At 35.9% G+C, this 14,904-nt stretch overlaps 1 protein-coding gene across 1 annotated transcript; it reads right to left on the reverse strand.

Moving 5' to 3' along the window:
* Window positions 1-77: 77 nt before the first annotated feature.
* CUNH5orf51 (chromosome unknown C5orf51 homolog) lies at window positions 78-14,195 on the reverse strand. The gene is made up of 6 exons (XM_011370676.2): window positions 13,435-14,195; window positions 10,291-10,397; window positions 8,330-8,473; window positions 7,028-7,159; window positions 6,029-6,143; window positions 78-1,132 (listed from the first exon to the last, which is right to left on the reverse strand). Exons 1-6 carry the CDS (start codon window positions 13,532-13,534, stop codon window positions 846-848), a joined length of 885 nt encoding a protein of 294 aa, XP_011368978.1. The 5' UTR covers window positions 13,535-14,195; the 3' UTR covers window positions 78-845.
* Between the last annotated feature and the right edge of the window lie 709 nt (window positions 14,196-14,904).

The raw sequence follows: 14,904 nt of genomic DNA on the forward strand, positions 1-14,904 counted from the left end.
TCAAAGATATCAGCAAGGCATCAGACAGATCATCTCAAGATGACAATAGTTGAGGTAGACAGACTGTAAGCAAGATAATAAGTTAGACTCTCTGACCTTTATCACTCATTCCTGCTATTAAAGACAAAAAAGAATATTAAAGTTTCAGTACATATGAAAAGATGTGCCTTAAAGACATACGAGCTAACTGGACTAATGGTGGACTAACCTAACTTGGTTTTACCTTTATCTCATTTGATAAACCATGCACATTCTTTTAAAGAAGAGAGAAAAATCATTTTTAAATTTTTATAAAATGCTTAATAGAATAAAAATTTTTAATGCCATTAGTAGTACATGATAAAATAATTCTTTTATGAAGTCTTTCATTATTTATCCTATTCTAGAAATGGAACCTGAATATTATTTTGCCAATTTTTAAATCCATAGCATATATCCAAAGCAATGAGGTGACTTGATTTTAACCTGTGACACACAGCAAAGTTCAAGAGAGATTAAAAAATAATCTAAAGATAGTTAAAATGGTCAATTTTATGCTATGTATATTTTACAACAATGAAAAAAAATCTAAATAGAAAAAAAATCTTTGTAAAGCAAAATTGGGTTCCTCTTTAGTATCAATAATGGATGAGTTAGAATTACATGTCATTTTAGAAATCAAAGAATTGTTCTTTCAGACGCTTAAGAATATATAATGAAAAATCATAATGGCATTTAAAAACAAGTAACCATGCTGGACATCTTCATGTAGTGTGATATTCTTAAATTCAGTGTCAAAATGTCTTCTTTTCTGAAACTTTTCCATTTCATGGGTCTTTTTTGTTTTTGTTTGAAAAGGACTGAACTTAGTAGTTACAGTGATGTTGAAAGAAGTTTAAAATTTGTTTTGCATTTGTTGTATTCCATTCTTGTTCTTTCAGAGGTCCTTCGCACACAGATACATACTTTTTCAAAATTTTTTCTCCTACTTCTCGAAAATCCAAGGGTTCTTTGTGTGTAGTGTAGCTTGCTCCAGAAACACCAGTATCCACTCCATGATTTCCTGGCTGTTGATCTGTACAATGCTTCAATCCCCAGTAACACATTTCTCCACTGTACATCATAGCCAGCAAATGAATGTCGCTAAATATTCCTGGGAAAGTCATTTAGATTGAGAGATTAGAATTTAAAACTTTAAAAAGAAACTCTAGTTATTAAAACTCTAATAAATTTGTCATTAACCAATTTTCCTTCTCATTTAACAGTTATATTAGAAAAGCCAAATTTCACTAATACAATCTTCATTTAATTGGCATTTCTATCTCTATTTTATCTATAAAGAGGCTCATCAACATCACCTTCCCCCCCACCCCCAAATAAATAAAAGAGAGTACTGTAAAAGAATTTTTTAAAAAGATCACTTAGGTCAGTATGTTCTTAACCTTTTAGGGATTCTCTTTAAAACCTCTTGAGAATCGAATCTAATCAATGGAACCTCTCTTAGAACACAGACCCTAAATTCTGTACAATTTCAGAGCACTCAGAAGTCACCGTGAAGGCCATCATAAACACAACTTTTAATTTAGGTTATGCTCTAGGATCAGTGTTTTAGTTCCAGTCAAGTATCCTTCATCTCCTACATTTCTACAAGAGTTTACAGAAATTATCATGCATAAATATGACCCTGAGAGGCCATATAATTCTAAATTATCAAGGATGTTAAGATGCTTTATGTTCCTAGGAAAAGGAAATACATGCAGGATTTTAATCAACATTTGAAAGCATTCTTATTATAGAATAGGGCAATTATATTATTAAACCTCTGTGGCACACAAAGTATATTAATTTGGTAGAAAGACAAGCAGACCTAGAATCAAAAAAATCTGAGTATGTTATTATAAATTATATCACTAGTTAACTTCTTAAAGCTACTAAAATATAAATAAATGATTTATTCTAATGTACAGGTACTTGTATGATTAGAAAAGTTTACCTCAAATAAATGAGCATCATAATCGCAATAGCTCACCTAACATGGCTCATCGGAAATGACTATGATGGTACTAGAGACACGAAAATGGAAGAAAAATTCAACTTTCAAAAATGTTACAGTTTCTATCATCTCGAATCTATTGCAAGCTTTCTATGCTCTCAGAATTTGTTCCTATAGCTATCCTCTTCACTTCACCTCAAATTCAGCTTATAAATAGTAGCGAGAAGGAACAGGTTCAGCAGAAGAACTGACTCATTAAATTGTTAAAACAATAAAAGAAATAATCATTTTAGGGCAGAATTCATGAAAATATGATCAGCTACACTGTATTAATTATGCTTTCTATGTATAAAACATTCACTTAATAGGTACAATACATATTATACGTCATTTTTTACTTTATTCCTTTACAGTTAAAAGATCAAAAAAAGATCAGAGGTTATTCAGAATTATATTTTATATTATATTCAGCATTTCATTGAATATCCTTTTTACATGATCCTACACCCTAATTAGTCCTAAAAAGATTGGTGGAAGGGAGAAAGGAAAAAGAGGCAGAAATGGAGGGAAGTTGGAATTTTTAAGCAGGCTATAGCCTTGGGAGGAGGAGTTGAAGTATGTCTCAAAGGTAAAGGCACTTGGGAAGGGTGAGAGCATTTGTCTAAGGGAGATCTGAGATCCAATTTATGCCCAACTCCAAGTTAGCCTCATTCTTTATATTAACAAGGGGTGACTGCTGAATAAGGTACACAGATGGCCTATAGGAAGATATCACCAGGGAAAGAATGAATGGCTATATGATACACAGTGGTTCTCAAACGTTAGCCTGCATTAGAATTACCCAGAGGACATGCTAAAATGCTGAAAACTGGGCCCCCACCTCCAGAATTTCAGATTCAGTTATGGGGTTGGGTATATGAATATGCATATTTTTTTCCCCTTTTTAATTTCCACCCCTGACCTATGGATGTTGCCATTTCTCCTTAAGAACGGGATCTCTGAAGGCAGGGCGTCTCCTCCCATATGCTCACAGTGTGCACCCGAGGCCTGACGCCCCAGGGGCCTGGCACACCCAGGTTATGGTCTGTGGCTCCACCTGGGGCGCAAACCCAGGACCTTCTACGTGTAGAACAGACATGCTAACCACTACACTATAGAGTCGCCACCTGAATCTGCATTTTTAACAAAGTCCTAAGGCCTGCAGTAATACTGCTGCTGCAGCAGGTCCATCAACTACACTAAACTATTGTACTAAAAAGATGAACAATGTAAAAATCAGGCACTTTCTTTCTATTCCCCAAAGAATCACTACTCTGTAGCTACAGTCTGTGTTGCTACAAAATTTCCTTGTGATTTTCTTTTTTCTGTTAATGCCCAACATGGTTTTCAATAAAATACTTTACTCTGCACTGTGCATGTCCTTGGCAAACAAATCCGTGTAGTGGGAGATGCAGGGAGGGAGAGGGAGAAAAACTCAAGAAAGTGAGGGCAGAAAGATGACTTTCATAGGAAAAAGGTGGCCACTACACTGGCATCCCCCAGGAGCAGTGAAGTCTAAATCTGATTGCATAATTATGTGAGCTTATTTAAAAAAGAACCTGTGTGCAGGTGGCACACAGGAAGCCATATTTTTAATAAGTCACCTAGGCAACGATGCCTGTTCAGAGCTACTTCTTTTAAGGGATCTGAAGTCCAGTTTCTGGGTTAAGCAGCAGGCCAAAGGGCAGCTGGAAAGGGGTGGTTCTCGGTCGGTATAAAAAGGGCATAAACCAAGGGTGTGCAAAGCTCACCAGTATTTTGATTTAACCTATTTAACTCCAGGGTAATTCTGAAAAAGTAATTCTGAAAAGGTAATTCTGAAAAGGCTATTTTTATAAGGGTCCACAGAGGAGTGAGGCTCAGAAATGAGGTAGAGGTTCACTAAATATATTACTTAGTAATTTTTAAAGTCTGTAAATAGCGTACAGGTAATGTTCAAAAGACAATATGATTATCTTACCATGGAAAAAGAAAAAAAAATCTTACTAAATATACACGGTTTTGAGTTTTATCTAAAATTATCATTAAGATCTGGCCATGAAAATATTTTGATATCTCATTATAGAATTTTTCTCCCTAATGAGTACTGAAGATTCTTCAGAATTGTTTTATATTGGCTACCAAAAAAATGAAAAAATAATTAGATGTCTTTGACGGGGTCTTAGGAGTAATTTAGCCTATCAAAAGTAGGCTTCCTGCCTTCTAATCATTTTGAGATAAATGAATTACAGAGGAGCAAACTGCTTTAAATGAGAGCAAAAAGCTAACAGCAAAAGAGGACTAAGCACTGTGACAAAACTACTATGGAGACAATATTGCTTCCCTCCCCCCAACCCCGAAGAAAAGTAACCTTATCTGTCTCTTTTGATTCCTCTGTTGTAGAAGCAATAAAAGCTAGTGACTAGTGCAATCAAACTATGATCTACGACAAGCCACCACTATCACATGCATTTTGAAGAAAAAGTTTCAGGCCATGAGAGTATCTTACCTTATGACTAAAAATGGGATAAATAAAATTGGTGACTTATGTAACTTTCTTTAGTTCTAAATAGGCTTTAGTGCCCACCCCTGCTTTTAAATCATTCCATGTGGGTGAGTAAAGAGATTTTAGAAAGGCATTTTCAGTGCAGCTAATCAGTTCACTAATTATCTGGAATAAATAGTTCCCATAAATAAATCAAAACACTCCATGGTCAAAATGTCCTGCCTACTGAAGGAGCACTTTGTATTCACAATAAACTATTTTAGGACAAGTTATTTGCCTGAATGAACTGAAAGTAACCATTTTTGGACCCCTTTAGTCAGTTATATGTTAACAATACTTAAATTATGCTGTTTTTTCCTATGCAATGTTTTTGAACGGAAAGGAAAAGCCTACAGAAGCTAACAAAGAAAGAGGAAGATTAAAACATAACTTATAAAATTAAAATATAGAATTTTCCCTAAGAAGTTTTCTTTTCCCTGTATTTGATTTTTCCCCACCAAAATTTCAGATGAAGTATAAAAAAAAGATTACACACATGATCATGTGCATCACTTGCCAGCTATGTGACCTTGAACAGGTCATCTGGCTTACCATGACCTCAGTTGCTCCATTTGTAAAAAGAGATGGTAAAAATAAGTGGTTCTCCCTCCTGCACCTCAATCTAAAACCCAGATGATGCTCTAAATCCAGTTCTCAACATTTGTAAATGCATAGATGTTTGTGGCAGAAACTAATAGTTGCTACCCAATATCTATTCTTCCTTTTTTTTCTTAGTAAAGAGACTTAATTTTATTTGGGATGGCAATGTATCAGGTAAAAGACTATACATTCCAGATTCCCTTGTAGCTACATGAATCCATGTGATTAAATTCCGGCCAGTGAAATGTAGGTGGAACTACTGTACGTATTACAAGAAACTTCTGAGAAGGTTGCTCCAAAGGAGCAAACTTGGGTGAAAGAAACATTTTTTGCCATTCCTACAGACTGAAACATAGGTGAGATGTAAGGAGTTCCAGGAGCATCCTGGGATACTGAGAATGGAAGCAATATTGTCACAGGGATGCATGTTGCACAACTCTGGGAAGTACTATTCCCATGATATTCTGTATAAAGTACCTCCATCTGAAGCTGAAGGACTCTTGCTCTAAAGATGATGGAGGAAATAGGAAACTGATGATACCAGGGAGCCAACATACCAGCTCTGGACCTTTTCTATGTGAAAGAGCAGTAAAGTTCTATCTTAAAAGTTACTTCCAGCTTCTGTTACAAGCAGTGGAACCTAGCACCTGATTGGGGCTAGGTGGGGATGCAAAGTAAAGGTAACATGATACATAACTCCCAAAATTACAAAAAAGAGAGGTTAGCAGTATTTTTCTACATTACAAATGAGAAGATCTTTGAATTTTTTAAAGCTATTTGATTATTTTTGTCTACAATGTAACTTGAAATTTACTTAAGTCAGAGTGAAATATAATAAACTTAAAATTGAAAAAAACTTTAAAAACAAAAACTTCAAGAAGAGATCACATTACCTTCACTCAGTAATTTAGCTGTGTCTAGGTCCTGGAAAGAAACCCCTTCATTTACTTGGATAGGACACCGATAATTTAGCATCTGTAGCAAGTAACTGATTCCATCAACAAGGTACTAAATGAAAGTCAAAGCCAAAGAATTGAAAGTATTATATGCAGAGCTATAGAAACTTTCAACGTTTACTCAAGAGAAAACAAGCTAATATATAGATATATCTAATGGCTATTACATTTCAATGGTTTAAGAACCCACCACCCCAAAACTTTTATAATATATATTATAGAGTGTAACCCTCCAAATGCTCCAATTACTAAAGGCATGACAGAAAAAAGAAAATTAACTAAGAACACGATTCAGTAATATACTTGTCGAATCAAAATGTTATCAGAGGAAGAAAAGGATAAATGTAATAAAGATGAGTTTGACGACATATTAAAAATATATATTTACTGTAATTTAGAAGCAATATGATCAAACTTTTACATCTAAAAGTGTGACCTCTCATTTCCTGGCCCACATAAACCACAGGTACAATCAATCTACGTTAGAGTTCTTAGTGATATAATACTGCGACAGGGTCTTTAGATTTATTGATTTGGTTAGAAGAGTCAAACAATCAGAAAGCCACAATTTTCTAGGAACAGGGTCACGTCGGTTCTTTAGAAGTGATCTGCTGACAGAGGTTCACAATCAAGTTTGTTTTCTTCAGGAAAAAAAAAATGCTTAAAAATTAATATAGATTATCTGATATTTAAAAAAATAAAAATCCTGAATTTAAAAAAAGCACGTAGAATTTCCCAGTGTACAAAGGGCTTTCACATGTTATCTTATTTTAATCTTCGCAATTCTAATTTGTTTAAGATTACACAGCTAGTAAGTAAAAGACCTGGAATGCAAACCCGGACCCTTTGATCCACACTCTCAATACTATACTAAAGATAGCTTTTTGAAACCTATATGTGTCAACAACCAAAAACATACGAAGAATGACTTTTTACCTCTTTAAGCAAACTAGATTTTCTCATGAGCCACTCTCTCCTTTTGGTCAGAGAATGACAATACATATAAAGTAGAGCTCCTCGACGCCAAGAGAGACATTCCAGGAGTTCGTCCCCAAGCAAATCGCAGTGCTGAAATACAACAAAGACACAGCTAAGAAGAGAAACTCGGTATTTGTAAAAGTCAAAGTTAAACTTCAAAATGCTGAGCAATTAAAAACACTCTCATTTCACAAATTTTGCCCTTCATTTAGCTATTTACACAGGAATGTCTTACTTTGAATTAAATAGAAATACAGAAATCTATTGCTGAATGAAAATTAAAATAACTGCTCCAATTTACAAAATTTTTTTAGAAAATATTATTTAAATATTTTAGTAGCAAATTCTAATAGATCTGAAATTTAAGTATTCCATAATCTGATTAAAAAGATAACTTTTCAGAAATATACATTATTTAAAACAAGATCTTACCTTTTTCTACTATTGCTAGAATAAATAAAAAGATATACAACAAAACAATTTTAATAAATCTAACTTTAACTGTGCTGTATCATTTAAAATTTGGGATTATTTGTTTCCACAGTTAGCATCCCCTCTTAAACAGAGCACAAAAGATACCTAGGAAGAGATAGGTGGCAGGCAGTTAAAAATGAGAAATTATTTGCTTGAAAGAATAGCCATGGTTAGAGACACAAATCTTGGAATCATCTAAATAGAGATGGCACTGAAAAGCATATGAATAGGTTGTAAAGCAAAGACAGAATGGAGACCATCAGAAGATTAAGGAGCTATCCTTGGAGTGCCTATGTTTCCAGCATGTGAGAAAGTGGAGATGCTAGGGAAAGAGAAAGGATAAGACTTCTCAGAGATGAAGAGGAGGAGGAGCATGCAATGCCTTGGAGGGACAGGTTGCTCAATGGGAAGAAAGGCAGCAAATGTCCAGGAGGATGAGACTGTAAAAAGGATGAGATATGTGGTAATTAGATTACTGGGAACCTTCAAGGAAATACAGCATCTGAAAAAGAAAAGGGAACAGAAACAACAAATATCTGTGTTTAGAAAATTATTCGGCACTGTAATTACAATGTAAGTCTATCATACAAATATTCTGAAGCATATTTAGTAAAATATAATACTTTAGTTGTAACATTGGTCTGAAATATTAAACTCTCATATATCCCTCCTTCAATCTTAATTTAAAACAGAGACAAAAACATACTTAAGAAAACAAATATATAGACTCTAAAGAACAGTACAAATAGCAAGAATTCCACCATAATTTATGAGTGTAAAACTTACTTTTGGATGCATATTATTTTCTTTAACTAAAATTTCTGGTTCTGAAAGAAAACTGATCAGCTCTTTTACTTTCTGTGAAGAGTCTTCAGGAAAATCTTCATCTACTAGCTTGTTCTCCTCAAAATATGTCATATCCAAAATAGCCTGATTACAAGAAAAAACAATTATCTTTAAATGATTTAAATTTGAATGAATAAGTCTTACAGTTTAACTTTACATGTATAGATGGTTTATTAGACATTTAAATCTTCTAGCACAGAATTTAAATTTGAAAAGTATGTAAAACGTTTAGCTATAAATATAATCTGAGATGGACTTTATGGAAATCTTCAGAGCTACTTTACTAAAATAATCAATTAATGATAATCTTCCTCCTCTCAAAAAATAAAATGGAGATATTTATGTTTTAATTAAGGTAAACTAATGATATATAATATTAATTATGAAAAGTATTATATTCTTTGTTGTCTATACATATATACTCTGAACATTTTCCAAATGGCTGCTGTATCAAGTTAAGGTCACTATCATTAGTTTTGTAAATTGAATCGTCAAAGGATTTACCTGCTTTCCCTAATGCAGAGTCAGCATTTGCTGGATATGTATCCTGCCGCCCAATGAAGGCAGCATATTACCAACATTATGCAATTCAAACACTAAGTTCTCAACATTCTTAAATATAAGACACTCCGTTCAAGCACCTTAAAATTATCCAATCTTTTTTTTAATCTATTGGAGTAAGACCAACAATACTGTGTTCTATTATCGGTTCTACCACTAATTACCTGGCTAATCAAAGAACAAGTCAATTTTATGTTTTTGAGAAATTAGACTAAATGACTTTCAAAGTTCCTTGCTTTGAGGATAGAATAAATTAACACATGTGAAGCACTTTAAAACATTACCAGTATACAACACTACTTAAGTGATAAGTGTTCTTGTGTGGAAGGCTTAAGGCAGAAAGAGTGTACTACAGCAAAAGGCCTGTTGATTCAGAACATAAGTAGAGTCCCAAGGGGGTCAGGGGAATGTAAATCTACATCTCTAGGTCTTTTGCCTTTTCTTGGAAAGAAATTAAAATGTTTAGAACTCTCTCATGTGAAAGAAATGAGATGAGCAGGGAGCCACTGAAAAGAAAGCCAGGCAAAGCTGTGCCAAATTACAACAGCTCTTTGGGGGTTGTGAGTTGTTAGAGGCTCATTTGACCATGATGTTTGAAGGTAGAAACCATCTTTATGTTACCTAACAGAAAGCACAGTGCCAGGCATCTAAGTGTTATAAACATGCACTTTGGAAGCTTAACCAAGTTTACTCTACTTTCTATAACCACGTCATTTTTATTATCCCTTAGTGATCAAGTAAAGGGCATATGAAGCACTCTATTAACTATAAAGTACTATACAAATGTTAGTTACTATAATGAGATTACGTTTAATTTCAACTTGCCTCAACAGTGTTTGAGAAAACTAAGAAAACAAGTCTTGTCTATACAAAGGCCTGAATTTGAAAGTAAAGTAAAAGAAAAACAGGAAAGAACAATCTTACAGACTTGCATGACAACAGCAGGGGGAATCATGTTAATAATCCTAAGGAAAAGTGAATTTCAGGGGAAAAAAAATAACTGAGGCTCTTACAGAGTCTTCTAGTCCCTTTGAATAACCTTTAAAACCTTGGAAATTTCACACATTCCTGTTTCCTTAATTATTTGTAAAGGGAAGCAATTTTGTTATCTGCAAGATTTTTCCTTGACTTTTCTTATTAGCACATCTAATAAATCTTACTTCTTTGCATACTGTCTCAAAGTTTCAAGTCTATATGCTTTATAAAGATGATTGTTTGAAAAAATTTAAACACTTTAAATAGAGAATGAACTGATTCCATCACACTTATACTTTGGAATTAACCACCTAAATAAGCAATCTGCCCCCGTAACATGTCAGAAACCACATCTGTTTCAGTACTTGTGTGTAAAGTTCTAGTAGATTTGATGGACTTGAACATTCTTTGTCTTCTCCACACAAGAGTTTCAATTTTTCTAGTGCTGCAGAGGCCCGAATTAAAAAGTGATCTGGAAAAGATAAAAACATTGACAATTATTTCACAGTTTCAGAGTGTTATTTAAACAAAAAGAATGGTATGTACATGATTAAATGAAATTATGTTACAGTATTGGAGAGGCAGCATGATGGTAATAATATCTTATGTAAAACAAAGGGTATCATAATGCCTAATCCTTATTAAGCTAATTTATCATGGAAATTTATTCTGGAAAGCTAGACTGAAAATTTTCTAGGTTCACTGTTGCCATTTCTTACATGCAGTCTGTATTTTCATATTGCTTCTTTTCTGATGTTGACATACTTGAAATGTTTAAATAAATTTAAAACTTCTACTGGACTAGTACAAATAATATACATAAATCTACAGAGAGGGCTTCCCTGAAAACTTACATTTCATAAATGTATTTTCCAAAAGAACATAACTGATTAAATCAAATGTCTTAAATCATCAGTACTCAGTAATCATACCTTTAATATAGTTGTGTTTATGTATTTATGTGTGTAAATAGCAATTATATATATACAAATTAAAATTACATAATGCATTTGCATTTTTTTAAAAAACCTAGATATAGAACAAATTACTTTACCCCTTCAAAACCTGGAAGAACTAGAATTAAATATTTTTGATATGTCCTCTCTCCCTCTACATTATTTTCTAATTTCTTCCCTTTCTTCAGCATCACATTGCCTTTGCTTCCATGGTTTTACCTTTTCTTATTAATTTTTCTTTCCTAACTACAAAGTGTCCATCAAGGTGCTATCTACCCTTCTGTAGCACCTCACGTAATCAAATTTAGATATGCCCACCATAAAGACACTAAAGTCCCTGAGTTTGCCCCTCTGTACTTCCCTCCTAAAATATATCTCCTTTCCTCCTCACTGGCCAATAGATAGAAAATGTAGCACTTGGTTCGGGCCCATCTGATCCTGCCTCAGCACTTACACAGATACATAAGCTGTTCAGTGTGGGAGGAAAAGCACCACCAGCTTAAATTATGTCTGTTGGCAATCATATGATGATGACTTTAAGTTTTCCCAAGTGAGGCCTAACTTCTATCTAGACCAGATTCTGATTGCTGTAAGGTCCATTATTCACCTGAATTAACATTTCTTTAGCACTGTCCTCCCATTTCTCCTCAGCCCAGAAGTATCACCCATACAACCTAGAAAAAAATTTTTATTGTGAACTGAAATTATATGGAACATGACACTCTTTATGTGCTTCTTTAGAGACTGCATTGACACTTCTTTAATTTGCAAGATTATTTTAAATGTAAAGATCTGCACTGAATTCACTAAACCATTGCTGAAGAAGTATCTCACATGAACTCATGACTTAATTACTGAAGGTGAGGGGATAATAGGTCGCGTTTTAAAAAATTTTTATGAGATGCAATCTTTTTTCTATAACCATTCAAAGTGACAACTGGCAAGACAATAGTGATTCTTATATAATCACTGGAAAGGGTCCAGAAAGACTTACTATATGGCAATATATGCATACCGCCAAACAGTAAACATATTGTAGTTGTACGATGAGAAATAGTGAAAAAAATTTGACCAGAAATAAAGAGAACATTCTTAGATGGAATTTCTGGCTGTTTCTGATCTAATCTGAAGAAGAGAACAACTATCAATCTCTAAAACTTAATATAAATATACAGTTGTTATATCACCAGACAATTTTAAGTGTTAAATGTTAAGAATGCCAAGTTCAATTCAAATACATGCACCATGTCCTAATTAAATTTCATAAAATAAAAAAAATCATGCCAGTAATGCTAATTAATAACTCATAGTATAGACCAATATTATTTTTAGTAAATTTTCAGAACTATAAAGCCTCCAAACACGAATATATACCACGTGACTATATACCACATGACTTTTATTTCTAGCCTTCGATTTAGTCTGAAATAAATAACTCTTCCATAGGAAAATGAGAATGGCTTTAGGGTTCACTGGTAAGTGAATAAAAAACATTCTTTGATCTCTTTAGACTGCAGTGGGGTGGAGATCAATGAATAGTTTATTTAGAGGTAGCTTTGATACACTTCCAGGTGATAGCTTCTACAGTTCATGAACTAACTATTCATGTGAATCCTGGGATTCACTTACCACAAACCAAAAAAGAAGTCGGCTTCTGGGTATTCTGTGGGTTTTGAAGAATATAATCCTAAGATATTTCGGCAAATAATTCACTAGTACTAGAGCCATTTCATCATAGACCCTATTCCATAAATTTAACAACCATTGTCACTTGAGTAAATGTCTCACTTCTATTTTCCTGTGGGTCCGATGACAATTAGTCCACGAGAATTCTGAAACAGATCTGTAGTAAAGGCTGAAAACTCGAAAAGAAATAATGTAAAATCTATAGGTAGCTGGAAAGTAATGAAAGAGAATTAAACTTAAAAGTCCGAAGTCGAGGTAATTCTAAGCCAGTTTTTCCTAAGGAAAACGCTTAGACATTTCCAAAGAAGTGTTCTAATCCTGACAGAGCCCTTGTGATGATTGAGGGGATGCACGTGAAAGAATCGTCTCAATTATACCAATGTAAAGCTCTTCTGCAGAATTGTTTACAGTTGCGTTTAGAATCCAAACTTAAGAAATTTACAACGCAGCAATAAAAAAGTGAAACTATTATACTTGCCTAGCTATCTTTACTGTACACAAAACAACCATTACTTGTATGCTATCATTCAGCTTTAACCATTTAAACTTTCATGTGTACGTTATCCGGATTTTGCCCTTTTTCCCAATCGCTACCGAGACAATTAAAGGCAAGCAGCACTGAGAAGCGGTTTTCATGGTTATGAAAAACGCGGTTTCGACGCAAATGCCTTGGCTTCAGGCAATGTGAATTCTTCGAGATGGACAAGAGACCGCGCAGCAGGGGTCAAAAGCGCAGCACCTTCAGTAGCTCCAGCGTGGGATACACACGAACCACAGGCCGCAGCCTCCAGCCCCTACGGCTGTAGAGCGCCAGCTCTAAACCACTGTCCGCCCGCCCGCCCGCCTCCCTCCGTTCCGCTGCCTCACCATCTTCGCCGGCGGCTTCGCTAAGTTGCTGTATGTGGGCCTGAGCTAGGTCCCCGAGTTCCTCCACTCGCTTCACCACACTGGAGTCTGCGGCCGCCATGGCCACAACAGGCGGGCGCGCCCCAACCACGTAGGCACGACCCAACCACGTGACCGCGCCGGGCCGCGGTCACCTGATCCCACCGCGCGGGCGGGGCGTGGGGGCGGAGCTCGCTTCGTTGATGGGTTTCGGACCCCAGCTCCGGAGGAGGGCAGACCCAGGCTTGTAAAAGTCGTTCCGGGTTATATTCTTCCTGGATTCCCTTGTTTCCCGTAATCCTGAGACTTTAGGGGCTGGTGTGATGTCAGGGCACGCCTCTCCCCCAATCGGAGCTGTCCATGCCCCACGGCGCTCCAGCGCTCACCCCCGGGTGTTGGAGGCAGGGATTGGCAGCGGCTGGCTGGTGGCGCGGGTGTTATGCAATTTTGCTTCTCTATCCTGCGCTGCAGCTGTAGTCAGTAGAGCCAACAGGAAATTCTGGAAAAAGGACCGTTGGTTTTGGTCTCGTAGTGAGGAGGTTGCCTAATTATAACCTCCAGGTCAAAAATGGAAAGCCTGACCGCCCCCTTGTAGCTCATCCAGGTCTCCGAGGTTAATTGGGCATAAGGGCGGAGAGCTCCAAACCGATGTTATGGCGCAAACGATTCTGAGACCCACGGAGCCAATTGAGATTAATTATGAGCCTTTATTAGCTGGCCGGCAACTGACTCTCTACCACGCAGGGCTAGAGGAGATCAGCCCCGAGCTTTCAGAGGAGGCAGCTGATAAAGCTTAAGACCATATCCTGGTGGTCTCCTGAACAAGCAAGCAGATTACAGAAGTGGAAGTTGGCTGTTAGCATATCTTTGCCCGGAACAACACCCTTAATTAACAAGTAAATGGATTACAGAAGTAGACATTGACCATCTTCATATCTTATACAATACACTTCCTAAACCACACACAAGCGAGTAGGACAACTCCTGATATCTAAAGATATTTCTTCCCTGTAGCTGACTTAGCTAGTTTGCTCACTTGAAAATTTTCCACCCTTAACACCGAGTGGGAGTTCCTAGTCTACGTGGTTGTGTTGCTTTTCTAAATGCTGCGTTTGTTGTATTTCTAATCTGCTTTAGCTAGCTCACATTTAATGCACGTTAACTGCCTCGTGTCCAATAGTACCAAAATTTTGCATTTACAAAAATGTCTATTGTTATACATCTCTAGACCCTCAAAGCGCTCATTGTGTGTAAAGTTCATCCTCTCAACTGTGGGTTTCAAAGCACTTCGTCAACCAGTCTAACTTCCACTTTGTAGTCCCTGGCTGGAAAATTACTGCTTGGATATCGCCCTTGGGAACATAGGCTATCGCCATGGGAACATAGGCCATTGCCCATGGGAACATAACATTCTAACAATAAGCTTTCTGCTTCTGTATCCCCACTTGCACA

Source organism: Pteropus vampyrus, unplaced genomic scaffold (assembly GCF_000151845.1).
Source record: "Pteropus vampyrus isolate Shadow unplaced genomic scaffold, Pvam_2.0 Scaffold172, whole genome shotgun sequence".
Classification (NCBI taxonomy): domain Eukaryota; kingdom Metazoa; phylum Chordata; class Mammalia; order Chiroptera; family Pteropodidae; genus Pteropus; species Pteropus vampyrus.